The sequence below is a fragment of the Etheostoma cragini genome, chromosome 20 (assembly GCF_013103735.1).
Source record: "Etheostoma cragini isolate CJK2018 chromosome 20, CSU_Ecrag_1.0, whole genome shotgun sequence".
NCBI classification, from domain to species: Eukaryota; Metazoa; Chordata; class Actinopteri; order Perciformes; family Percidae; genus Etheostoma; species Etheostoma cragini.
Window position 1 is genome coordinate 19,344,251 of NC_048426.1, and position 26,956 is coordinate 19,371,206.

Below are 26,956 nucleotides of genomic sequence, written 5' to 3' on the forward strand. Positions count from 1 at the left end.
AGGTCAGCAATTATTCACCATCATAATTTACTTCATTAAAACAGCAATGTCTGATTATTAAAGTGACAACATCCATTTGCAATTGCCTGTCAGAACTGTTTCATGTCAAACAATTTACAGTGATTTAATTGTAAAGTTAATCAATTCCCTGCATTGATGTTAACGGATAGTGACTTCACCCATACTGCCTGTGGCCCTCAGGTCGCCTCGATGCTGAAGGTCTATGAAAGCCGGCTTTGTGGTGTTTTTCATTGCTTTAAGCCCACATGGTTCGTTGTTGATGAATAAAAAAAAAAACGTATGGTGTGTTGTTATGTATTAAGCTACCCGCCAGTGTGTCTATTGTTTATAGCAAAACACTGATACATTACATCAAAAAAGGTGAATATAAATGTGAACCTTTAAGCATTTTAATTAAAAACTACCACAAGTCTTTTTTTTCCAAATGAAATGCTGCAATAAGGGGAAGAACAATTGATGCCATAAACATAGACGCCTGATGAAAAGCAACTGTGACCTAGCATTACTATTGTCTTTTGTGGTAGAAAACAGCAAACTAATCAGAACAGTTAGAAGCTCATCCTCGCTAAATATGCAAAGATCAAGAAAATAGCATTTCTCTTTGAGAGAATAAAACATAAAACACACATTTTCATTTTATCCCTTTTTATTTTACACAACATAACAACACAGTACATGTTGTCTTTTTCTGTACAGAAGCTTACCTGGAGCTTGTGACCAACAGGCTGTAATGCAATGTCATGTGAAAAGCTCACAGGGTTTTCATGTTCTTTTTTTTGTTTTGTTTTATTCTTCCCTTTAAAAAATATCAATTTCATAAGAGTTCCATTAAAGTCTTCACCTGTTTCTTACTTTTTGTCTCAGTTATTGTCCGTCTATATGTCAAGAAACATCTGTACTCCTCAGTAGGTAAGAAAGGCTATGTGTGAAATCTCTCTCTTCCTTTTTGTTTGTCCCCTCTGTCCTAATCCCTCGTTCAGAGAGTCTGGTGGAGTCCTAAATCCAGTTATATCATCTGTTGGAGGGTCTGTTGCAAAAGAAGGCACCAACTGCTATTCTCTTGCCGCAGTATTGATACACACTTCCTATGGGCTTGTGGACGTAGTAATGGTGTGCTTTGCAGTTCTTGCATTATTTTTATTTTCCACTTTTTACCTGTAATAGTTCCGGTTTCGTGGTATTTTCAGATCAAGTGAGTGTGAATCCGAAAATAACGTGGCAAGCCCATTGTCTTGTTTTATTTTGTGCTATAAAGTGAAACCGAGACAACTTGAGGACGCTACGAGACAAGGCGAGATACTCGCTGAATGACAGACTGAAAAAAGAGATAGAAAACATTCAACGTGAAATAAACTGTAAACTGAATACAAAGAATTGTGGACAAAAATTATGACAAAAAAAACAGGCTGAAAAATTGAAGTTATGTTCACGCTTTCACCCAAAACACAAAATCACCCTCTCACACATTTATAAAGAAAGGTTCAAACGTGAAGACACACACATACAGTACACACCAAAAAACGCACATCCTAATTCGCAATACACACTGTTTCATATGTCACAAACACACATTAGTTTTCACTCATACACCATTCTAGACACATTCAAAATAAGACACACACACACACACACACTTATGCATTACATAAACAAAAATGGATAAACCAAAGTTTGTTTTATGGTTGCTGTCTCATTCCAGTTCAAACTGTGCTTTCTAAGATCCAGTCCGACTCGCACCGGCCCTTGTCTGAGTCGCCATCCCCGTCTTTTGGGAGTAGGATCCCGCTCATTGATTGGCTCCTTTTGTCCCGCATAATGCGCCCTATTTTGGGGGCTCCTCCTGCTCCCTGATGTGACGAGTGAGTCTTTGAGCCACCTTCACTAAGCGAGTACCTCCTCCTCCCCCTGCTCCTCCCTGCCTCCTCCACAGGGAGAGTCTGGTACTTGGCGGAGGATGAGGTACCTGCGCGAGGAGCCCTGCGCAGGATGGGTGTCTCTCTAAAACGGATGGCGGGGACGGGGCTTGGGGTGGCGAGAGGGCTGGAGAAAAAGGAAGGGACAAAGGGAGGTGGGGTTTGGTTAAGAGAGGTGGAGTTGTTGCGGTTAGTGTTCAGATTCTCCAGAGTGGAGGAAGGGGGGAGAGCAGGGGAGGCGGTAGAGAAGGAGGAGGAAGGAGGACGAGGGGAGGGGAGGTTTTCTGGTGTAGCCGAGGTGTTGGAGCAAGCCGAGCCTGGCTTACTTGGAGTGGGCTTCCGCTTTGGCTTGCTTAGTGAACCGCCGGTGCCGGTGGGCGACAAGTTGTCAGCTTGAGCTCTCTCTTCACCCGCTTTCTCCCATTCCTCGGCTCCAGCTGTTGGGCTTTTGGCTGCCCAAGGCTGGCTGAGAATTGACGTAGTCGTGGAGCAATCAGGCAGGGATGAGTCGGACGACTGAGTCATCGTATCCTTACCCCCTCCTCTTCCTCCTCCTGCTCCACTCCTTTTCTTTGTGCCTCCTGAGAGGTCGTCTAATCCGATTGAGCCGTGTTTAGAGGAGCTTGGAGTCACAGTGCATCCCTGCGACTGTTGCCCATTGGTCTGTGAGTGAACGTTGGTCATCGACAATGAAACACCTTTACCACCCTCACCAGGGTTACACACCTGAGGAAAAAACAGATGAAAGCAATGAGGTGGTGATTATTCTTTTTCCATACTAAAACGTTTGCATATGAATATTTTCATGTTGGGCTGGGAAAAATGCCACACAAAAAATTATTTTGTATTTTATATAATACCTTAAACCAAGACACTATTTATGTTGAGCTTAAACAATCTTTTAAGCTTAAATTAAATTAGGCCCCAAAAGTGATTTAGAGATATGGAAAACAAATCAAGAATTATGTAAGCTGCAAAAATAACAAATATCTACCACAAAAATAAACCTAAACTTCAATCTTGCCAGTTTAGATTTTTAGATTAGCTTTGTTTCTGGGATGTAATTAGTTTTGTTTTAAATACCATGTCATACAATGCACTTATCGACAGTACTGTATAGATTTATATCCTAGCGTAGTGGTTCTAGAGTAAAATGTTAACATCCCCACTTTGATTTCAGCCAGTCACTTTTAGCACATACCCTTCAATATCACTGTGCAAAATAAGTTGAATGCACAGAAGAAAAAACCTTAAAAAAAGACTTACTATTTGGAAATTGAAATAATATATTCTTATTTCTACATATCTTGGAATTTGGTTGCATGCTATGATATACTGCATCTTAAATGCTCAAAGTGTCTGTTCACTTCATAAGAAGCAGACCGGGCTAGCAAAAGGCCACCATGTTAATGATGCCAATCGTCCCACATAATGACAGGCTCTCTCCTCTTATTCCTTTTTGGACAGAGTGGATTAAGCGAGACGGACAGGGACCCACCTTGTACCGTATCATCAGGATGATGATGAAAACGAGCACTGAAGCCACTATTATCCCTCCGATGATGATAATCATAGTCCCGCCGAGGAACTGAGACTGCATAAAATGACACCGCATGTACTCAGACTCGGTGTGGAACTGCACACAGCCGACCACACGTGTTGCTGTCAGAGAGGTGATGACATCATCGTAAATGGCCAGCACGCAGAGGTCGTACTGGGTCCCTGCTGCCAGGTTGTTGACCAGGAAGTTTTTGCTTGATGGGGGGATCATTCTGTGGCAAAGGAGAGAGTCAGAGAAGAAGGGAGAGACAGAAAATACAAATGTTTAGTGTTTGAGACCATAAGCAGACTAGACGTACTTTGAGGAAGAACAACATACAATACACAATAAGTACAGGAATGCACTGGTGAGGTTTGGAACAATCATGTTAGACTGATGTGTACTGCATTTCCTCAACCCATACTGCTGTATGCAGTCTGACAGGAGGCATTTAAGTGGTACTTATGTCAAGAATGTGCACTTGGGTCAGCAATTGGGGGTGGCAGCAGGGAGCTGGGTAGGGAAACGGAGGGTTCAAGTTCCTAAACGGACAAAAGTATAGTGGTGAAGGTGGAGAGGTGCCAGTTTACCTCCTGGGCACTGCCAAGGTGCTCTTGAGCAAGGCACCGAAGCTCCATGTGTGTTTAATTCAGGGCTGTGTGTAATGTGTATACTAACAACAAATTATTATTATCATGTTCAGGTAAAATGCTATGGCATGATTAAGATCCAAGCATACTGTGGAAATGTGGTCTCTACTAACTCCTGAGGAAAATATCTGGCTCTTCAGCTGTCTAATCACAGGGAGGTGTGCAATGGATTTTTAACATGTAGTTGCTGAAAAGAGCTGCGTCTAGAAACAATTTTCATATCAAAAGCATGATGAGATTGAATAAAAACAGTAAAATTGCTGTACAACTAAAACAACAGATGCTGAAAAGCTAAGATGTGTTAAGATTAACTGTGGGTTTGTCACTACAAAAAAAACAACTTTCACAAACACATAATCATTTGAGCCATTGTCAACAAAAAAGTGGTGATAAAAGCTGCTTACCAACTCTTTGAAATTCTACATTCATTGTCATTGGAGTACAAGTGTTAAATAAATTTGTCTCTGACATTAGGGTTCAGGTGACACAGGACTTGTGATAATAGTAAAAACAATCTTTCTGGACAACCTGTATATTGTTGACCTAGATAACCTAGACAACAGTATATTGTTGGAAGAAGAGGAATGTAGAAATAAATATAATAGAATAAAATACATGAATGAAATAGTCAATAGTGAAGGAAGAAAGGAAATGATAAAGAATGAATGCAGTCAGCTCGGCTGTAGCCTGGTGCTGCATCATCAAAAACAAAAACCCAAAAGTTATCATTAGAACAGGAGACCAATTAGATGATTTATTATTGCATGGATCAGGATAGATGCCCTTCCTTTCTTCCTTTCCAAAATATTTTATTTTCTTCTGGTTTCACAATAAAACATTCAAAGTAAACAGTTTCTAGACACGCTGAATCCATCTGGACATTCTTTAAGACAAATACAACGTGTTGCCACTTTCAGTAAAGTTGGTAATTCTTCACTGAACACTTGTAACATTGACTAGAGGATATGCACGTTTGTCCTTCAGTTCTTCTTAAAGGGCTTGTCAGCTTTCCTGGATTTCCTCATTAAAATGCAGATGAAATTCCTTATTAAAACCAAAGAGCTAGTTCACAGCTCGCGGACCCGTGCGCACTGAGTGGGCTGTTTTGGCCAGGTTAAGTATCTGGTTTGGAGCTCAAGTTAAGAGAAGCTTGGGAGACATGTTGAGGTTTAATGGTAAGTATAAAGAGCTAGGGAATAAATGTAGCGGTAGGTCATTATTGTGCCCTCGATGAAATAAGAGCACAAGGCTGTAGGAGTGTGTGTGTGAGCATCTATATAACCCCCTGAATACTAATCCAACCCTCTGAACGCTGGGTGACCATGAGTGTTCTCCACTTTGCTTCTCTTGATGTGTTCATCACTAGAGAGGAAAACTTGCTGCAACATGTTCAAAATCTTTGTGCAAAATAATGTATCTGCAACGTTTTTTTTATGTGTGAGTTCGTCTTTTTTATTTGCCAGCTTAAACGCTGTCACGCTCTGAAAAAGAGAGCACAGTTTACGAGAGTAATACCAATTACTGGAATATGCGATTATTTAGTTATAAATAGTCAGTGAATTTCCAGAACATTTTCTGAACTAGTATGTCTGCACCTAATGATTCATCAATGAGTCGGACAGTATAGGTATGTATATACATACACACACACACACACACACACACACACACACACACACACACACACACACACACACACACACACACACACATACATACATTCTCAAACATTAGTCTGTATGATATCTAATGAAAACTTTGCAAAGTTAAGTTATTAAGATTACTTGATTTCACAGGATATAAAATACATGTGGAAAGTGAAGGCAACAGAGGTTCCTGTGGTAATTGGAGTCCTCAGGGCTGTAACCCTAAAACTGGGACAGTGACTACAGCAAATCTGAGGAACAACATCTGAGATCTCTTTCCAGAAGAATGCAGTCCTAGGAGGAGCTAAAATACTGTGCAGAACCCTCTGGCTCCCAGGCCCTCCCAGAGGAAAAGCGCTCAAAGTAAGAGGACCGGCCAGGATGGGGCAAGTGGGGTATTTTTTAGAAAACAAGATAAAAAGATACAAAAAAACAAGACAAAAAAAATCTTGGTCTTTACAACTGTAAATATGGAACACAGGGGGCATTACAACTCTCTCTGCAGCAAGTTATCATAATGCAAACTATTTGAAATTTAAGTGAAACAGACATCGAGACAACGTGCTCTGGTTTCACGGCAGTAATCTGGCGCTACTGGCTGATAATGCCATGTTGGTGTTTTCTCAGGTTTGTGTCTAAGGTGATCCTAATGTATGTTATGAATTTCCACCTACTCTCTCCATCTCTGACTGCTGCAGTCGCACATTTGATAAACAACTAGCAGACAATTCTCTCCACATTATCTGGAGCGCTTCTACGGATGCAGAGACTGACCTTTCTATAATGTTATACTGATATCATCTCTTTCTGAAAATATGATTGACTCACTGTTGAGTAGCCACAACAAAACGTATTATTTACTGTTTAAAAGCAGAATGTTACTGTCCTGTGATGTATCTCCAAAAGAATATTTTCTTTTGAACTAAGAAAAACTAAATTGTATTCAGTTTTGTGACAAAGCCTCATTCAGCTATGCCAATATGCCAGTTTTTAATGATGTATCTATCTAAAGAAGTAGAATCATTTTCTAACATAATGAAGGAACACTTGACCAAAAGCCGCCAAATTTGGAGATAAATTATTTTCTTTGGGCGGTGATGAAAAGTCATAACCTTAGTGTTATAATATGTTTTAAATATTGTATTGAAGTTAATATTGCAAACAAGAATAATAAGTATGTCACCTCTTCTCACTATAGAAACATAGTGAGCAGCACATAGAAAATGTTTGTATCATTTAAAAACAGTTAGTCAAAAAACCCAAACTGTGTTTAATTCCAAAAACACTGCATGTTGAAGAATTGGGCAGTAATTATGTACTTTCCATGAGGATTTGGATACATGACATTCTCTCTGAACTCCACCTCAGAAACTCTCTTCCAAGAAACCCTTAGCTACTCGACTCCTGGACAACAGCCCAAAAGAGTTTCCAAACAAAATCCATCTAACCGGATACTCCGGCCAATGACACTCACATTGCATAGCTAGTTTTCACTGTCAACGTGTAAGCCAAGCTGTCATCATTTATAATTCATAGATACAAGGAACATATATTGATAAGGTTTTTGCTGTGTTTGGACCCTGTTCCGATGCATGCTGATTTCACAAAATACATTTTTATGCAAATCAGTGGATTTTCTTTTTTACTTGCATATGATCATTTCTAGACTGTGTGAGCCGTTAGCATTGTGAACTCATCCAAACTGACTCATTCATTGTGGCTAATTTCTTTGTGTCTGAGCTGGATCTTGCTGCCAGTATTTGAAGCCCTACAGTGGGCAGATGATTGCCTTGGCCGAGACTATTACACTAATCTATCTACTCTGCACTGCCAAGCCTTCAGCCCAGGGCGCCTGTGTGTGTGTGTGTGTGTGTGTGTGTGGTTTCATTACACTTTCAATCAACAATTTCTTGTGCATGCTCCACTATGAGTATGCATTTGTGTACTTATGTCTCTATGTCTACATGTGTCTGCAGCATATTTATATATCTATATATATATAGATATATACATATCTATATAGATATGAGTGATTATAGTAGTAATTGTGATTAATCGCACATTTTTATATTCTAAATGTCCCTTGATTTATTATTGCCCCACTAGTTTTTCTCATTTTAATGCTCTTATCAACATGGATAAAGTGGATTTTTTATTGAAAACAACAACTGCATAGCCTACTGTAGTGTTTCATTTCACACATAACATTATCATCAGCTGCTTGGCCATCAAGTGGTATTTCAGACTGGACGTGCTCGTGGATGATAGCTCAGTTCACAACGACAAAACACACAGATCCCTTTGGTCTGGTCAATGGAACCATTTCTACACTTTCCATACAGAATCTCATTGTCATCCATTTTGGCGTCTCATACTCGCCATCCACTCAAAACATAACTACTCTACTATAAACGTTACTACTCTCTGGCCGGCTCGCAAGCCCAAACAACTGTGTGTGGCGTGCCTGTTGTTTTGTTTCTGGTCTAGCTAGATCTGGTGTTGTAGTTCTTCTAACGGTAATAGTTGTTGCAACAGCATGTGAAAAAACGTGTGTGTGTGTGTGTGTGTGTGTGTGTGTGTGTGTGTGTGTGTGTATGTGTAAATGCACGTGTGTGTGAGTCCATTACAGTAATATTTTCCTCTTCCCAGTGGCTGTCACTGTGTCTGGCACTCTGCCAACAATCATCACGTTGTTGTGTATGCACGTGCACAGATGTAAGAGTGCTTATGTTTGTGTGCGAGTTAATCAACTCTAGCTTTTCCTCACTTCAGCCGGGACAAAGCCAGGAGGACAATGCGTTCTCCATTAGTCACTCTCATCTTTTTGACTCAAGACAAATGATTGCCTCCACACACAGAACAGTGAACTATGATACCAGATTGTTCTATTTCAGGCCATTTCACTTGATTAAATATTGGACAAAGCCCACAGGCCACAAACACGCATTATTCCAGGAGGAGGGGGGGGGGGGGGTTGGGGGCTTTCAAAGCAATGATTCAACACACAAGGCGAGGGCTTCCAGGTCGAGCTGGAGCCACACGATAAGAGGCCAGGGCTTCCAATAACTCAGATGCAGGCAGTGGCTCCTCTAGCAGCACAGCCTATTCAGACCATGTGTGACAGCATCTTCCAATGTTTTTAAATTCTATTCAGCACTCTGGGCTAGCTCATTAGGGGTTTCATTTAGCCACTGGGGGATTTATATAAGAGGAGTGGATGCTGTGGAGTTGTGAAAGAGAATGTTGGCAATCTAACTTTCATTTTTATTTACTTTGTGGAGTTTTTGACCTGATGACTGTGTAGTAACTGTAGTAACTTTGTTTCACTTGGGAATTTCTAAACGTCCTGTTCTATCTGAGAAAATAACTATTGCGTCACTTTCACGTAATTTTTAAATGCTCAAATGTAACCCCACCTCCAACCCTGTGCATGATCAATTATGTAAGATACATGTAAATATTGTAATGAAATGGACACTTAGTACAATACATTATTAACAGAAACAATGTTCACAAATCTAAACTATTTTACTGTTGCTTTGGGACAAAGTGAGACAGCCTCCAATCAAATGCCATATATGTAGATATTATGTTCATATAGTGGATTGATACAAATAACACAATAGATGTTTTGGTACCTTTGATATTTATTGCCCCTCGTCTGTGCTTGCTGTACCTGTCTCTCATTGACTGACTTGTGTTGTTCGTTGTGTGTCCGACTATGCGTGCTTTCGAACACCCACCCAACTATACCTCTACCTCCGATTGGCTTACCATGGAATTTTACTCAACCTCAGCCAATCGTCAGCATTTATGCGTTTGTCTCCTGCACTGCCCACTAACCAGGTTAGCAGTTTCAAGTACAGTAATGCGCCACATTTTTTGTCAGTAACGGTACGGCATTATTAAGATGGGAAGAGTAATCAATTAGATTACTCGTTACTGTACGAAGTAACACCATTAGCAACACTGTTATTTATGACACCGCTCTTCCCATCACTGATTATATCTCATTTGTTTAGTTTGAGTCAGAGGGAAGTTAACAGAAATCTACTACAAAATATTAGTAATCAAAGTGATTGATTTACTGTTTTAATTGTACTGTAAACTGCATGTTGTATCTTCAACACACACCTTAACATTTGTAAATATTAAGTAAGAAATCTGCATTAGGTTATTTTCTAAGCAAATTTCATACATTACTCCAAAAATCTAATATTCCATGATAGTTAGGCGTACTGTTACAGTGAAAAACCCCTTGTGTTGAGATAGTTTTGTCGACTGCTTTTTCTAAAGTCAAGAATGAGCTTTGAACTTTATTGTATTTAAAGCCAACATTGTTGAGAATTTACATGCCCAGAAATATATATATATATATATCTAAATGTCTACATTTCAATGACAACTGAGCAACTTATGTTGTCTAACTGAAAGCAAGCGCAATAGATTGTTTTCCCCATAATCCCCAACAAAAACAAAAACAAACAATTATTTTGTACAAAACTTAAAGCAACAATGATATTTTCATTATAGCCTAACATCTACTTATGTTAAAAAATAACATAACACACCAAACCCCATGACGATACAGCGGTTTCAGCTGTTAAAACTTGGATTAAAAGTACACATTAAATTAAATGGTGAAAATATCAGTGTGCTCTTATAGTATATTACCACTACCCAGTCTCAATTAAAAAGTGTTTGAACAGAAAAACATTGTAAAATTTTACAGCAGTGTTGCCCAAACTGGGATGGAACCAAAATGTGGGTCACAGATATCTAAAAATAGGTTGTCCAATTATTTTAGAAAATGGTATTCAGTGCTTCTGGCTAAAGCCTCCCATGCTACCGCAATGCAAGCTAGTCTAACTAAGATAGCCGGAAACATGGAAAATGTTGTCAGATAAGCCAACAAAATAGCATGCAGAAGCAGTTATGGGTTTTAACAAACTTTTCTTTGCACTGCACTTTTTAAACACGTGTTGCTCTCATACGCTCACATGCTTCATTTCGCTATTATAAAATGCAAACAGTAATTGGCAACATGACATTTCACGATTCATTTCTTTTGAAAATATTTTTTCCCTGTTCATTTTCTCAACAATCAGAAGTCACACGAGTGTAATCAATACAGTCAAGAATAACAGTTTTCTAAGCACAAAGAGAAGAGGATTAATGGTAGTTCAACTCCTGCCCCATTACTGTTGACCTCAGAGCTAATGTGGCTTACACAGCAGATGGCACACTGCCATGCTAATAGGTCTGAGTTCCTCAGGCAGACAGAAACATAGCAGAAGCTAGCTTCTTATCTCTGTTTTACCATGCATAATGCCCCTGATGCCAGAGCTAATGGTTAACAAGCACCCACACAGCTTGTAGTCAGAGGTGGAACAGGGATTTTGAGCCCAGGCCAGGTGGGCTTTGCTAACACCTCATCATGAATGTTTATTCATTAAACCCTGTTCAGAGTCCGACTCAAAGAGCAGTTGCTAAAACACTGAATATTAGCCACCCACTGCAGCTAGTGGCCAAGTAATGACTCCACAGTTGTGTTAATGCAGCAATGGAGTAGGACTCAGGAGATTAGGATACTTCTTTCCCCACTAATGCCCACTTTTACAAATTAGTAATGTAATTACAGTTGTAATAGTATAATTCCCAATAAAACACACTTAATTTAAATGACAGATTGGAGAAACGTTACCTGAAATTTAATTATCGCCAGCCTTTGATTTGCTGTCCTTATTAGTAATACTCCTCTCTTATCAATTGACATAAATGGCAAGATCATCAGAGTTTTTTAGTTTTTTAGTTTTACCTTATCAGTTAATTTGAATATGGTTACAAACAAATTCTAACTTTGGTTATTTAATGGCATGCACACTTTGCCATTAATGCATGAAATTATTTGTCAGATGTGATGACTATTCTGGGATCTTAATTTTTGTTAATTCCTAATTCTGCACTCACTACTGCTGATCTCAGTCTGAACAAGCATAGCAGAGTGCGTGTCAAAGTGCAGTGCAACCAAAGCTGTCCCGGAAGTGGGGAAGACGTTTCAGCAACATCTGCAGCTGGGTGTAGACCTCCATCTGCCCAGCTCAGCTACATTCCTTCAGTTTAGCTGAGTCATCTACATTTTTCTTTAACGCTGTGGTTGGTTCCTTCCATACTTTCTACCTCCATACTGTCATTTCTTCCTTTATCGATTTTTGCTTGCTTTAAATTCTGTTGTTTTTAGTCACCGATGCAATATTTTGTTTTCCTGTTATTTCTCTTATTATGTTTTTAATTTTTCTACCTTTCTAATTCCTTCTTTGCTTTCATAAAGATCATTTTCTTCCCATCTTTATTGTATCTTCCCACCCTTCTTCCTATAATTACCCTTCATCTTACCCTTATTGTATTAATCCTTTCGTCTAAACTGTTTACATTTCTTCCTCCTTCTTCATTCCTTTTCTTGGGAAAATTTTCTTCCAATCTCTTTTTTACCCATTTATAAGTCTTCTACATTTATCCTCCTCTCCATTCATCTTGCCACTCTCATTTCCTTCATTCCTTCCTTTCGGCTATATGTTCTTCCCACTTTATGTTCTTCTTTTTGTCATTTCTCCCTTTTTCTTTTTCTTTTCCATTTTCACCCATTTTAATTCCCCTCATATTGAACTGGGTCATATAGTAAATCTTCTTTATGTTCTGTTTTTCTCCTGCAATACCTCCTTCCTTCCTTTGCCACCATTTAACACCCCTTCTTCCCTTCAGAATCATCCTTACTGCTATGATAGCTCCCTCTATACTACTTGTCCCTGTTTACAACTCCTCGAACTACTTACTTACACAGAAAACAACACTTTTAGGTTAGGCCCACAAAATGTTTATGGTGCTATAAAATCAGTATTGGAACATTATAGCGGGATAAAGGCGAGTGTTTTGTCACGCCTTAAGCACAGCTGAGCAAGGTGTAATACCTGGGCCGCAGGAACCAAAGGAAAAAATAATCTACTTCATGCTAGTAAGTGAGAGAGGGGGAGAGTAAGCCTTTTTAAAAGCCTGGATTCATCCCCCATCCCCTGTTGTGTAGCCTCATAAAAAAGCTTGCCACACAATTTGCTTGATGTGTAGTTTTTTTGGCAAAATGGCAACCAGCCCCTGTAGCTCGATGGATCTGCTGGAGTGGAAAACAACTGCCGAATAAACATAACAAAACCAAACAACAGGCAGGGCAGATGAGGACTGAATGTGTGTGTGTGTGTGTGTACGCGCGCGCGCGCGCGCGCGTGTGTGTCTGTGTGTGTGTGTGTGTGTGTGTGTGTGTGTGTGTGTGTGTGTGCGTTTTCTTAAGAAATGAAATGTAAAATTGGAGTTTGCGTCCCAGGTTGGATGAACTACATTTTATCTAGGCCTTACATTTGTCATTTCTCTAGAGTTTGGATGGCAAACAAAATTTCTGTATTTTATTGATTCGTTTTAAAATCTAATCTGGTTTAGCTCCTAGCTGACAACATTGTCCCTCCTTATGAAACAAGATGCTCCGTATTAGGAATAGGAGGAAGTAAGTAATGAAACCAATAATAGATTTTTGGAACCAATATGCGTTTATAGTAAAAATATAAATCTTTAAGTCAAAATTAAGGTTTTGGAATGTATCAAACTCCAACACAAAACTTTGTTTAAATGCTTTAAGCGATTATTTAATAAATTAGAAACTTTCAACTTAATACACATAGTTGGATTGTGGGTGGGACATTAACTCAGACTAGTGAAACTGGATAACAAAATGCTGATACATGGCCAATAATCCCTACTCCTTATGGTCGTCATCTGTACACAGTGATTCATGGCTCGTTTTTGTCCCATGTGTCCTTTAAACACACATAGTTTAACCCCACACAGGATTGTTTCCTTACCCTAACTAAGTGATTTACGCTGCAAGTTGAAAAATGATGCCAAAAGGATACTCAGAGCATTAAAAAGTTACTCCAAGATGTCCTGACCAAGTGTCAGTGTTGACGAGTTGAGGGTGAGAATGTGTTGGTAAAAGGAATAGGGCTCATCACGGTCTCCCCTGGCTGTAGATAGGATTGCCAACGCATTTTTGTCTCAGTGCGTTGTTTTCGCGTCGCCGCTTCTTAGCTTATTGTAGTGAATAAAATCCTTTGTTGCCAGTTAGCGTGTTTTAAATAAAACTTAGCTAACAAAAAACAACAACAATCTAACTACAGCTGAAACACTGCTACATGGCGCCGGGATATCACGAAGCAGCTCTGTGTGAGTACAGGTCTAATATGGGTTGATCTATCCCAAAAATTAATCATGCGTCATGTTTACAGTAAACACTTACTCTGTGGACGGCTGGCTATTGGGTCCATTCAGTGTTTTTCGCAGTTGACTTTATCAGACTAAAAAAAAGTCAAGGACTGCAGGATGCTTCATGTCCTCGGCCTTTTGAATGATTGCAACCTCCTCCTCCACTTGTTCCTTTTCCAAGCAGCTCCTCTTCCGAAAACTCTGGTTTGTAGAAGTATGCTTCTGGATCTTGACTGTCTGAAAAGACATCCTCTTCGTTTTTAACTAAATCCCCAATGTTCATCGCCACTCACTGCCTACTTAAGGAAAAATAGCCAATTATTCCCGCCGGGTATGTTGATGGAAGATGGGGGGTTTAAGGTACTGCGTGATCTCTGCACCCATGTAGCAATGCTTTGGCTGTGCTTCTACCCAATATAGTCCCAAGTCAATATCTGCACAGGAAATTGTCTAGTCTTAATCTGCATTGCTATTTGTACCCATTGTGATGTCACAGGCCACAAGAAGTAATAAGGTTGTTGTTGGCTAACTTTTATAACATTGAGTGCAATTGCTCCTGGGTAGAATTGTTGGGTCTCTGTAAAAAGGAGTATGGTCAAGACCTACAGTGTAAAGTGTCCTGAGTTATCTTCTGTTATATTTGACACTAAAACTGAATTGAAATTGAATTGAATTGACTTTGAAAAACCACTTAGACCAGTGGTTCCCAACCTGGGAAATGGGACTCTTACAAGGGGTTGCAAGATGGTTGAAAAAACAGGAAATACAAAAAATGCTTTCGTCTTATGTAATACAATCCAGTAAACCTATGTGAGAAGCAAAAAACAATCACATGCACCATGAGATAAGGGAGCACAATAATACAGCTTTGTACGAAGGGGTCACATGAAAATTTGTGACCAACATGTTCAAATAAAGATCCTTAACCAAGCAATGCCTTATTATTAAAATAAATAAATGTATGCATACATTATGTAAAATACGTTATTAGAAAGCAACTCTATCTTTATGTCTCTGTTCAAGGCACTCATATTTGAACAGCCTTTTTTTTTTTACAATGGTCATTGTTTAGTCCATTCATTGACTAAACAATACATCTATTCACCCTTTTATTTGTCAATTCATTCTTTCTTAATGCCAAAATTGCATTGCATTCATCCAAACCACTAATTACATGCAATAATTGGCTTTACGTCTGACTAAGAGCACAATCTACTTTGTGGCAGCTTTATGGTCGTCGCTGTCGATGCTGGCTGTGAGTTTTATTATCAACATCGACATGGCTGTGAATTGTTCAATAAAACCAGGGAGGTGCAAAGGAAAGACTGCATCCGCCGTCATCTGTAAAAGGTTGGCATGTTATTTAGGTGACATAAGCCTTTCCCTGACCTGACCCTGAAATACATGTAAGGGGTTAACATCTGAGGCTTAGATAAGATCTGTCTGGGTGGCTCAATATAATTCCTTACAGTTTCCATTCAAGAAGGAAAAGAAAAGAGACCAATAGACACCCAAGGTTTTAAAATCGCTCTGTTGATGGATGATTAGCGAAATTTTTGTTTTGTTTTGGTAGCCATGTACAGTAATACATAATAATAATAATAATAATAATAATAATAATAGGTCCCAAAAATGTAAAGGTACAATGATTACAGAGTTTTAGCGCTCTGGATTAGTGCCTTGACAGACGGGGTCCCCGGAAATTGCCATTTCACTTTTTCTTGATGGCTAAGGCAGGGCAAGCAGTAAATTTTGTGCAGTTAGTCTAAGGACTTTGAATTACTTCTGAACAATTTGAGGAAAGAACTTCAGATACTATTTCCCGTAAATTAAACTACTGGCCATAGTTTAAAACAATTGGGTTTTATCAAGCGTAATTGTTTTGACTCTAAATGAATAGAACAGAATGAGAAAAAGAAATATGCAGTTAATGTTGTGGAGGTCCCCCAAGGGTTCAAATCAGTCAGTCATATAAAAGTCAACTTTGAAATAAATTTGGCTAGTTTTTGAAATAAATGTTAATTTAAGATATGACATTAGTGATAAACTTTATCTATAATCAAAGTTAATCAAGACACTTGCTGTTGTGATTATTTATAATAGCTGCATTACTGGCAAGTTACGAAAGGACAAACTTATCGTTAGTCATTTCTTACAGTGGTTTGATACCTGACTGATGACCCCTAATTGAGATAGCAATTAGCTAACGCTACAGTTTTCTTTAACTTCACAGACTCACAGTCTTAAGCTTGAAGACTAAAGTCATAAACAATCGCCTAGATTGTTAATGTGGAAAAAGACTTGCCACTCTGCTAATTTTGTAATAATAAATAACAATTGCGGATCTGAAAATTGCACTTCTCAAATAGCTATTTTGATATAAACAATTATTCATCAGCCATGCTTCAGTCTTAATAAATGAAATCACAAGCAAAATAGCCATCCTTATCTAACTATTGACTATTTAAATCAGATTGCTGTGACTCTTCTGTTGTGAGGGGGGTTTCTGTGTGACCGACTGGGCAGTAGGCCTGCCTTCAAATTAGAAATACAATACTTAAGCAGGATTACACATCTACCTGTCTCAAGTGTTCTTGATCAAAACACTGAATCCCTGTCAGCTCCAGGAGTGCAGTTCTGCAGCTGACCCTGACTTCCCAGTGGAAGGAGTGGTTTCCCTACAGTGATCAACATAGAATCAAGTGTTACAACTATTGTAGTTTGGATGTGTTCCAGGACTTTAACATAACCGGGCGGATGTGCTTGTAAAAGCTTTAAACTATCACTCACTTATCCATCTGTTTATGCAGAGAGCTGAACTCACAGTATGAAGGAAACAGACAACTTCACTCAAGGGCATTATGTTGAGCAGGTGAGGAGGCAAGCGCAGAAATGTCAATGTGCCGCAGAAATAAATAAGATGTTATTGAACCTGAAAAGTAAGTGCCATGTCTGTGACAATAGCACCACTCTTCCCTCATCCGTCCCTCACTTTCCCTCATACTCTTGCCATCTCTGCCCTATGTTGTTCCCCTGTGTTTTCCACTAGACTTTTTACGTTGTCCCGCTTTTTTTATTTCCTTTTCCCTGTTTGGGTAATGAAAAAACTGAATCAATGGGTTGCTGCTTTGTGACAGCAGAGGTGTGGAATGGAAATCAATCTGCTATTCTTAAGACAAGAGAGCTGAAAGATAACACAAATGACATCAGCGCTGAAAAGAAGAAAGGAAGGGAGAGCCAGAGGAAGAGGGGAGGATGAAAAGACAGGAAGAAAGAAAGACTTTGAGTGATGTGACAGACAGAGCAAGGATCAGTGTGGGTGGTAAAAGGCTGTCAAATTACTCCTCCTCCATGCCCCCACAGGAAGCTTTTTGTTTTTGTAGCCGTAATGCACTACTAACATAATGCTATCACACAAGTATTTTAAAGTCTGGGGCTGAAAGTATAAACGCAGCCTTTTGTCAGAAGACAATCTGACAAAATGCTTGTGAATAAAAGAGAGAGGAGCAGAAAAAGAGAGAGATAAAAAGAGGAAAAGCAGCTATCTTGATGTGAAAAGTGATGATGCTATCTTTGCAAGACAGACAGCTCTAAATCCTATCGGCGCCGTCTCTCAATGATGCATTCTCTGAATGTACTTAAGTGCTGATGAATTATGTACAGAGATTAGGAATAATATGCATGGCAGATAATACCATCAGATTCCTCTGCAAATGATCTGTGTTTTTTAGTCATATAAATGATATAAAGTATATAAAGTAGGTGAAGTCACGAAGAGATAAAGACTGTAAGAGACCAAAGATTACAAACTCATAGCTTGTGGTGAAAAAATAAATTCTTAAAAAACAAAAGTATTGTCATTATCATGACCCATACGGTCAATCTCAATACTCCCCCCGCTGCGGATGATGTTGCATACTGATGTACAGGGATTAGTCGTATGAAAGGCAGATAATAATGGCAGATTTCCCCTATGAGAGCTGTGTGTGTTTGTTCATTTCCTCTCCCCCATTTCACTGGTGTAAATATTTAGCTCAAACAGCAATCATTCCCTGCGAGCTCCATCTAATCCGTGTAACCGTGAGCAAATGGCAAAAGTCAAGAGGGACTCGCAAAGCCCTCCCTGTCAAGGGTGTCTCCGGTGAGTCGGCAGCATAGAGCGAGCTGCATTACTTTGCCCGGTTTCCCTGAGGATCCTGAACTTTATCATGTCGCAGTTTATCAGGGTTCCTTTGCTGTCCATTCATGTATCATCTCTGTGTGTATGTATATATGCCATGACCAATAGTCTGTACATACTGTATTCCCCGATGAAAAAATTGCTAATCATTAACATTACCACCATTTCTGTTTTGTTGACAGGGAAACATTTGCTATGTTCATGAAGTTATGCAAATGTAACTCATACTGAATTGTACACACATTTAATCATATGAACGCCTTTTTTTGTATTTGAATTTGCCATTTCCTTTTGGTAACTTATCTGTGCTGTACTTATTTATTTATTATTGTAGTCTTTCATTTACAGGATCAAAGCATTGTCGTGCCCCAGTAGCGTACTGGTGGCCAACTCGTAGGCCTCTTAGCAAAAGGATCCAAACAAGATCATTAAAATTGCATTTAATCTACTGTAATCCAATCCACACAGCTCAGACTTGAGTAATTCTCTACCTCCCAATCAGCCATATCATGGTTCAGTTTTCATTGCGTACTGTCTGACTCTACTGTGATGAACGTTGTTGTCTTACCTGTAAACCAGTGAGTCATCTTGGCTCCCATTGTATTGTATCTGGAACATCCTTATGCCTGGAATGTTCCTCTGGAAGTTGAACTTGATCAGCGCTGTTGATGACGTGGCCTCGGCCGTTACAACCCTCTTATCCACCCCACCCTTAACGTCACCCGTCACGTTGCTCCCGTTGGCTCCGCCTCGGGTTGACGTGGAAATGTCTGACGATCCCGGGTCGGGCTCCTGGATGTTGTTGGTGTTGTTGGAGATGTGGGGGAGTTTTATAATAACCAGGTCTATTGTTTGGTGGGCTTCACCGGCAGGGTTGGAGGAGATGCAGCTGAAGGAGCCAGTGTCTTTCACCGTACTGATGAGGATGTCCAGGGTCCCGTTGTTGTAGACCAACGTTCTGGAGGAGTTAGACACCAGTTTGCCCTCGGGAGAGATCCAGTGGATTGCTGGCTCTGGGTCACCTCTTGCCTTACACCTTTAAAAGAAAAACAGTAAAGTTGAATCTATTAGAAACAAGACATAATGGGGGTCAACTGTACAGTACAAGCAGAGCATTGCTTCATGGCGGTTTCGGGACTATCTCCACCTTCCACCTGGGACTTGAGTGGGTGGGAAAAGAGGCGTAACATGATCTACTGTATCAGCAGAGCACATTATTTTAAGTTAGAATACGCTTTAGCTTTTGAATTACAGTGTTATGTATACATATTGGGCATGTACTGGGACAAATAAGTAGGTACAAGGAAAGAAGAATACTGCTACTTGTAGTATTGGTTCAGTAATTAGTTTGGGGCTGCAACTAATGATTATTTTCATTATCAATTAACACTAGTCTTGTATTGCCAGACCTAGCGCCACAGCTGTGTGTCAGCATGGGGTGTCTGGCTTCACGCTTATCTACATTATTCTGGGATTGAGAAAAATAACTTGTATTTCTTTGAACCAATCACAACCTTCAGGCTTTATCCCAGCAATGTACTTCAGGTAAGTCAGACTAATAAAATAAATACTGGTCAGAAACCACCAACAGCCTATTTTATTCTTTTTCATACAGATTTTGTATTATTATCTCTTGTGTAGTTTCATTACCGAATTGAAATTGGTGCAAGACCAAAATATCTCAAGAGAGCTCATGTAAGGGATTTTTCCGTGGACTGTACGCATTCCTCAAACATGGGTCTGTCATGACATAAACTGAGTTATTGTGGGAAATAAAAGGGAAAATAATATATAAATGTAATTAGGACAGCACTCCAAATAATACTTTTTATTGCCTCACCGGGGAGTTTGACACAGGTCCCCTTTGAAAAGGGACAAAAAGCAACCCCAAGGCATGTATTTCAGAGGAATTACTTGAAAATTGTAAAATAAAGGCCGGGTAAACTATCACCATGTCATAACCAGAGAAAAAGGGTATCTTAAACACAAACCATGTACCACTGCAGTTGAATGTGTTAAAAAAACATACTACAAAAGATGAGAAATGTTAGGCGGGTTGACCACTGATAATTTCGAATTATACCTTATACATGGACCTGAAGAGAGGACACAATAAAGGAAAGATCATAATGGTATCTCATTGATTTTCTTCACCCTTTTTTTCTCCCCATAATTCCATATCTAAAAACATAACATCTATCATGATTTGAAGTGTATAACCAATATATATGCAAATGAAGTAATCATCGTCTCACAGACCTCTTCTTGATTTAGATTCATCCTTCTTAAAATTGTAGTGTGATGTCCCTGTCTTCTGCTTCATTGAACAGTCGGGCATTTCATGTATTCTTGAATGGCTTGTAAACATAATGCACAACTACACGAATGAAAACAGACAGTGTGTGACTGTGTGTGTACGTGTTAGTGGTTTTAGGATAATGAGGAAATGTTGTTTATCTTTTCCATTTCTGCATGTATTTACACTATCTATTATGTATCTCAGTTAAAAACTGATACCTGAGTATAACTCTCTGCCCCTCAAGCACCCGCATCTCATGGGAGTATCTGGTGATGAGTGGAGGTTCGCAGAGAAACTCTTCCTCAGGGATGGACCAGAAGTATCGACCAGAGAGGTGTTGGGGTGAAGCGCATGTCTCCAGGTCGTCCTCTCTGTTTAGCCTTCGCAGCCACAGTAACTCACAGTTGCAGTGGAGAGGGTTTCCACCGAATGATAATGCAAAAGACGTGGAGGTCATGATCCCTGATGTCGCCAGGACCTAGTAGTGTGACACAATGATTGCAATTAAAAAAATATTCCCTTCTCTAACCAATAGCCTCCTTCTTCCTGCAATTGGATGAGGGATTGCATAAATCACCAGGGCCAAGAAACATGAAATATGATTAGAAATTTAGTTTAAATACCCATACATTTTAAGAAGATTTTTAACAGATTTACACTGATTTAATATGTAAGTTGTCCCATTGTGCCACTATACATTTATAGTGGCCCGACATCACATTTTTATTATTATTAAGGGCGAGTATATCATTATTTCCTTAAGGGCAGTATGACCTTTTGAACCAGGCAGTTAGGAGTTTCTAGGTAAATTACACCAATTTAAATAAACTGGTAACGTCAATACTAAAAGAAACAAAGTTTAAAAAAAGTTTTCTTGAGTTATGAGGGGGCGCAAAAACACATGAAAATGTAATATGTGATATGTCAGTTGTTTAAACAGTTAGGTACAAAGGGCAACTACTGCACAATGTGCAAATCAACCATTTACTGTAGTTTGAATTCAGTTCACCTACACACAAGAAATTGCAAGTTAGATGAAGTGCCTGGTTGGGTTTCAACATGCATTTTTTATGTTGTGTTTTTATATTGGTGGGAATAAATCCTCTAAGAATACCTGTGCTCGTTGAAAAAGTGGATCTGGCGGCAGCTTTAGGAGTTTATTAGAGGTGACGTCCAGCCGGTTGAGTTTCTGCAGCAGAGAAAATGTTCCCTCTGGAATGAAGTCCAGCATATTGTGGTCTAAACTCAATGTATGGAGGCTAATCATTTTCTGCAGGAATAACAGAAAAGAGGACAGAGAACATTTTTATTATTTTGAAAAAGAGTAAATGGAGGAGTTAAAAAATGTAGGGATATGAAGAAAAGTTTTAATAATATTTCTTTAGCCTTTCCAGAAAGCAAAGCCCTGATTATTGCCACAGTCCCTTTCTCTCTCATGCATTGATGTACAGTGGTGATAGAAATGTTAAAGCTGAATTACAATGTTGACATGTCAATGTTGTAAATGTAAAGCTGAACTGAAAACAACAAAGCCATCATGTGGCTGATCAAGGAACCTAATACAGCACATTTTTATCAAATTTGAATACAACTAGTCAGTTATCGTAAGTGGCAAAGCATGCTATTAAGCTGATCCACAGAGGCACTGACATTTGTATTACATGGACAATGGTGGCTGACAAAGAGCACTGGTAAAATTGAAACTGTTTGCACTTAAAATGCTTAAGAATTAAGCTTAAGTGAATCTTAATAGATAGTCCACATAATTCCCTCTGCTCCCAACAGCCCTTAAGATCTCTTAATTTGAATTTCAAATAAATGGCCAAAAAGGTTTTGGGGCCATTTAATTGTGCTTGGGATTGCATTTTTCTGGAAGGCCTCCAGACAGACATGTTTGAAAGGCTGCTGTAGTTGAAAGAGATCCTAACCTGGATGGCCTCCCAAGGAATAGTGTCCAGGTTATTGTAACTGAGGTCCAGTTCTTCCAGTGCCAGCAGGTCGTTGAATGCTCCCTGGTGGATCAGCATCAGCTGATTGTTGTTCAAAATCAGGTGGTGAAGCTTCGACATCCCGCAAAATGTGTCATTTCCTATCCTCGTCAGCCGGTTACTGAGAGAGAGAGAGAGAGAGAGAGAGAGAGAGAAAGAGAGAAAGAGAGAGGAAAGAAGAGAGAGATTGAGATTGATGAAACAGAAATAACCCTCTAAATTTGGAAAAAACACCTCACATCTTGTATTAATCAATTTATTCCATGATATCACAACCACATATCAGTCTACAGCGATATGCAAATCCAGACCTGTTGAGGTGTAGAGCTCTAAGGTTTTCCAAATCAGCAAAGGCATGAGGTGTGATGTAGGAGATGGTGTTTCTGGATAATGTTAGGTCCACCAGCCGTGTCATATTTGCAAAATCTTTCCTCTTCACACTGTGGAAACAGATAAGCACAGTTCAATTAGACAAGAGCCTATTTAAATATATCACAAGATGTCCCTCCAGCACTAGATCTGCTCAAGCAACAGTTTTGAGTACCACCACCAATTCCAGTTCTCAATGTTACTATCAGAGCACCCTTCATTTCCAATAGTGATTGAGTTTTTTTAATGGGAACATTCTTTCATATGTGTAAGTTATCAGAACTCACAAATATTATTCCTTTCATCCAGTGCAGCTCATTCAATAATTGTGTGTGTGTGTTTGTGTGTGTGAACAACTCTCTCCAAAGGCTGCAAACCAGAGAACCAAGGCTCTAAACTGCAATGCTATCAGGAGACAGCCTTGAGCTGCTCCATTGACTTTGAACCGACTATGACTTACTCAGGGGGCCTTAAAGAATATGCTTTTTCCCACGCCTAAATGACTTTTATTTTATTGTAGTGCCGGCAGAAAATGAGCTTGTATTTTCATAAAAGGACCCTGGGCGATGCCGCTCTGTCCAAAAACTCAGCAACTTATTCTTCTTTGCCGGAGAGGCTCCAGGCTTTCTCTCCTGATGACATCATAGATCAGTGGGTCTGTTTCCAGCTTTGAGAAAAAAAAGGTAATTCCCCCACACACATACTGAACTTTCCAAGGACTGGCATACTTAGCTCTTCAAGTATTATACATTGATTGTTAATGATTAAATGTCAGCGAAGAAATAATATCATAATAAAGAAACATTGTATACTGTGATAACTTTTCCTCTTAGGAATAAGAATGGTATTGGAAATCGATATGGTGTGATAAGAATATTTTACCATATTAGGACATGTTTTTGGTATGTTGCTTAATGACATCCACATGATGGAGCGATAATATGAGGTAATGCCTCTGTATAAGACTGGAGGGTTTTGAGTAAGATATCCGTTCCTTCTGTGCAGAGACGTGTCTCAGTTCTATTATGTTACCATAAGAGATCTTATGGTAACACCTTACTTGAAGAGTGACATGACACTGCCATCAACACAGGACATTGTCATGACACAACAACTCTAATCCTAACCATAACTTGTCATGACAAAACTGAATGACACTTACTAAAAGAAGCGTTACATTATAAAGGTTTATGACTTGTTTATAATGTTTATGACACGTTCATGAAAGTGTTATGTCTCGTTTACAGTATGTAGATACCTTCAAGTAAAGTGTAACCAATCTTATTTAACCCATCTATGGCTTCAAGAGTTTTCTTCATCAAAGTGTTAGTTCAGAGCCACGATAGACTACTACTATAATTTATTTTAAAAAACATGACACAAATAGGTTTTCACTTTTGATTTTGGAGAATTATTCACATTTGTCAGAATTTAGTGAACATATTTTGAGTAGACAAGACGCACCACTTTTGTGGGAATAGGGCACCTGAAATGTGTATCAAGGGGAATCCTAACAAATCACTATAGCAGACAGTAAGTATTATTAGCAGTTTTAGTGCTAGTAGTAACAGTATCCTATTAATTACAGTATAGTGTGCTTCACTTACAGTAATTTTAGATGTAGAAGCTTAGGTTGCAGTTGCTTTTCACTAGTAGCATTAGTTCGAGGGGTTACAAAATAGTCAGAAGAAGCAGAACATTTTTATTTTACAGTATCACTAATAGATAACTTCTATATATTCTAAAATTCCATATTCTAAAGTGACTAATTGCTGTAAACCTGATGCAGGTTCTCGTCGCTCGCATTGGATCATCTTGTCACCTACAAACCTAAAGAGTTGTTTATTAATCTAATCTTTGCGTTAAACCCAAGACTAGGACGCCTGGTTAGCTCACCTGACTAGATCGCGTGCCCATACATAGGAGTTTACTACTTAAAGCAGTGGCCGCAGGTTCGACTCCCCCCCTGGCCCTGTGTTGCATGTCATTCCCCCTTGCTGTCCCCTTTCATGTCTTCAGCTGTCCTGTTAAATAATAGCCTAAAATACCCCTCAAAAAACTAAGACTAAACCTACAGGAGAACTCACTGTAACTCTAAACACAGATCATTTTAATGTTTTGCGATCATTGCGTTAGAAGATACACTTAGATTTGCTCTTTGTACTGCCTGCACTTGACTTGACTTCCCTGCAGGATTTCAAATTAATCTTACCTGACAGCTTGAAATGCCCGGAGGTTTTAAGGGAGTCCGCACATTTTAGCTCTAAGAGTGATTTGTTTTTGTTGTTGCTTTTGATACAATATTGATGATTTTTGTCAGCTAGACGTCACTCACTGCACCCAGACTGTCTAAGCAGTGTTCTGATTGAAAAGAATGAGGCCGTGGTTTCATGCACTACAACTGTCACAAGATTTGTACTTAAAGTTGTCCTAGTAAGGCAGTAACCAGAGAAGCAGTGTCTGCAGTATCAGCGGTATAATAGTACTCTAAATAGTAGTATTATTGTTGTGATCGTTACCTTGTGACAAAGTTGTCAGCCAGCCGTAGCTCCACTGTATGCCTATCAATGTTCGGCGGTACAAACAGTAGACCTTTCTTGGCGCAGAGGGTCGCCAGGTTGGGTGACAGGATCTGACATACGCAGCGCTTCGGGCAGATCTGTGCCCGCACTGCCATGGCGACTGCCAGCATCACACACAGCCACAGCCTCTCCATGGTTACCACCCCACCTGGACACGACACCTGAGACATACGGAGACAGAAACAAGAGAGAAATGGAGGCATTAATAATGTTGGACTATTTTTCTTTTAATAAGAATTGAGCAAATATTGTATAAGCCACTCTGGAAATAAAATGCAAGGAATGCCAAGACAAAGGCCTTTCTTCACCCAATTCAATTATTGGGGATTATGGCCTATTAATTGACATGGTTTTTAATATATTCCCAGTGTTTCTTCAAAGGTTTTAGTATGCAGTACAAATAAAAACCTGTGTTTTTCACACTGCGCACGCTCTTCAACAGTGTTCACTCTATTGGGTATAACTGTCTCATACCAGGCTAGACTAATTGACTACTTATGGCACACTGCACTTACTTCTATATCAACACGACTGCATGCAGCTCTGAATGCAGAGAGCTATATTGAAAGTTTAAAGCTAGGATGATAAGTGCAGTATGGAGAAAGACTGGCACTTTACAAGTTGTGTATTCTGTTAGTATGCATTAAGTATAGGGTTGCAACACTCCGTTAGTATTCAAGGTGAAAATCAATGGGAATTAAAACAAAGTTTATAAGAATTACAGGAAATGAGCTTAAAATGGAAACACTTTTTTTTTTACGATGCCATAAGCAGATAAAACTAACCTTTTACCATACCATAAGTGGATATAATCCATTAATTTGACTAACAATTCCATTGATTTGTCAAAAACACTTTGTATTTGAAATGTTCCTTTTGGTAAGTTAGCTAGTTAGCAAGTTAACTAACAGGAAAGGTTACTTTGAATCGGGTTGTGTAACAACTAATTTGTAAAAATTTTTTTTTTAAATAAAGAATGAATGGAAATAGATTACTATAACTTCCCACTTACTATCTCAAACAAGCTGCATCCCACATAGTAACAGGATTTGGCGTTACATTTGACCTTTTAACTTTGGTTGACTAAATACTAGCAAAATCTATTAAAAGGTTATGAAGTGTGCTCTTTGCTTAACTATCTGCTGGTTAACTGAAATATCATGATCAAAAACATATTCACTCCAGTAATATAATATTATAAAATGTAATTTACATTAAAGCACATAGTTATTAGACGGTACTGTACAGGGAAATGCTGTGAAATTAAGTAAAATGTAATCGTGATTATGATTTTGGCTCCCAATGATCAGAAAAACAGTACAATCAAGAAAAACGTATTATTAATATTTAGCTCATTATGTTTTGCATGTAAACTCTTATTTTCTCTTGTGACCTGAATGAAAAGAAAAGTTTTAAAGTTTTAAGACAAATTTCACAGGTATAGGTGTTTTATGTTGATTT

At 39.0% G+C, this 26,956-nt stretch overlaps 1 protein-coding gene across 3 annotated transcripts in view; it reads right to left on the reverse strand.

The window, feature by feature from the left end:
• Nucleotides 1–1,168: 1,168 nt before the first annotated feature.
• The window catches only part of lrfn5a (leucine rich repeat and fibronectin type III domain containing 5a), a 113,503-nt gene continuing 87,715 nt past the window's right edge, over nucleotides 1,169–26,956 (reverse strand). For all 3 annotated transcript variants that reach the window (XM_034858400.1, XM_034858399.1, XM_034858401.1), the window contains 8 exons: nucleotides 25,433–25,656; nucleotides 22,856–22,984; nucleotides 22,485–22,665; nucleotides 21,671–21,826; nucleotides 20,775–21,034; nucleotides 18,826–19,293; nucleotides 3,433–3,706; nucleotides 1,169–2,660 (listed from right to left, as the gene is read on the reverse strand). In XM_034858400.1, the coding sequence (XP_034714291.1) occupies nucleotides 1,722–2,660; nucleotides 3,433–3,706; nucleotides 18,826–19,293; nucleotides 20,775–21,034; nucleotides 21,671–21,826; nucleotides 22,485–22,665; nucleotides 22,856–22,984; nucleotides 25,433–25,629 (2,604 nt within the window). In that variant the 5' untranslated portion in view covers nucleotides 25,630–25,656 and the 3' untranslated portion in view covers nucleotides 1,169–1,721. The remainder of the gene's footprint in view (nucleotides 2,661–3,432; nucleotides 3,707–18,825; nucleotides 19,294–20,774; nucleotides 21,035–21,670; nucleotides 21,827–22,484; nucleotides 22,666–22,855; nucleotides 22,985–25,432; nucleotides 25,657–26,956) is intronic.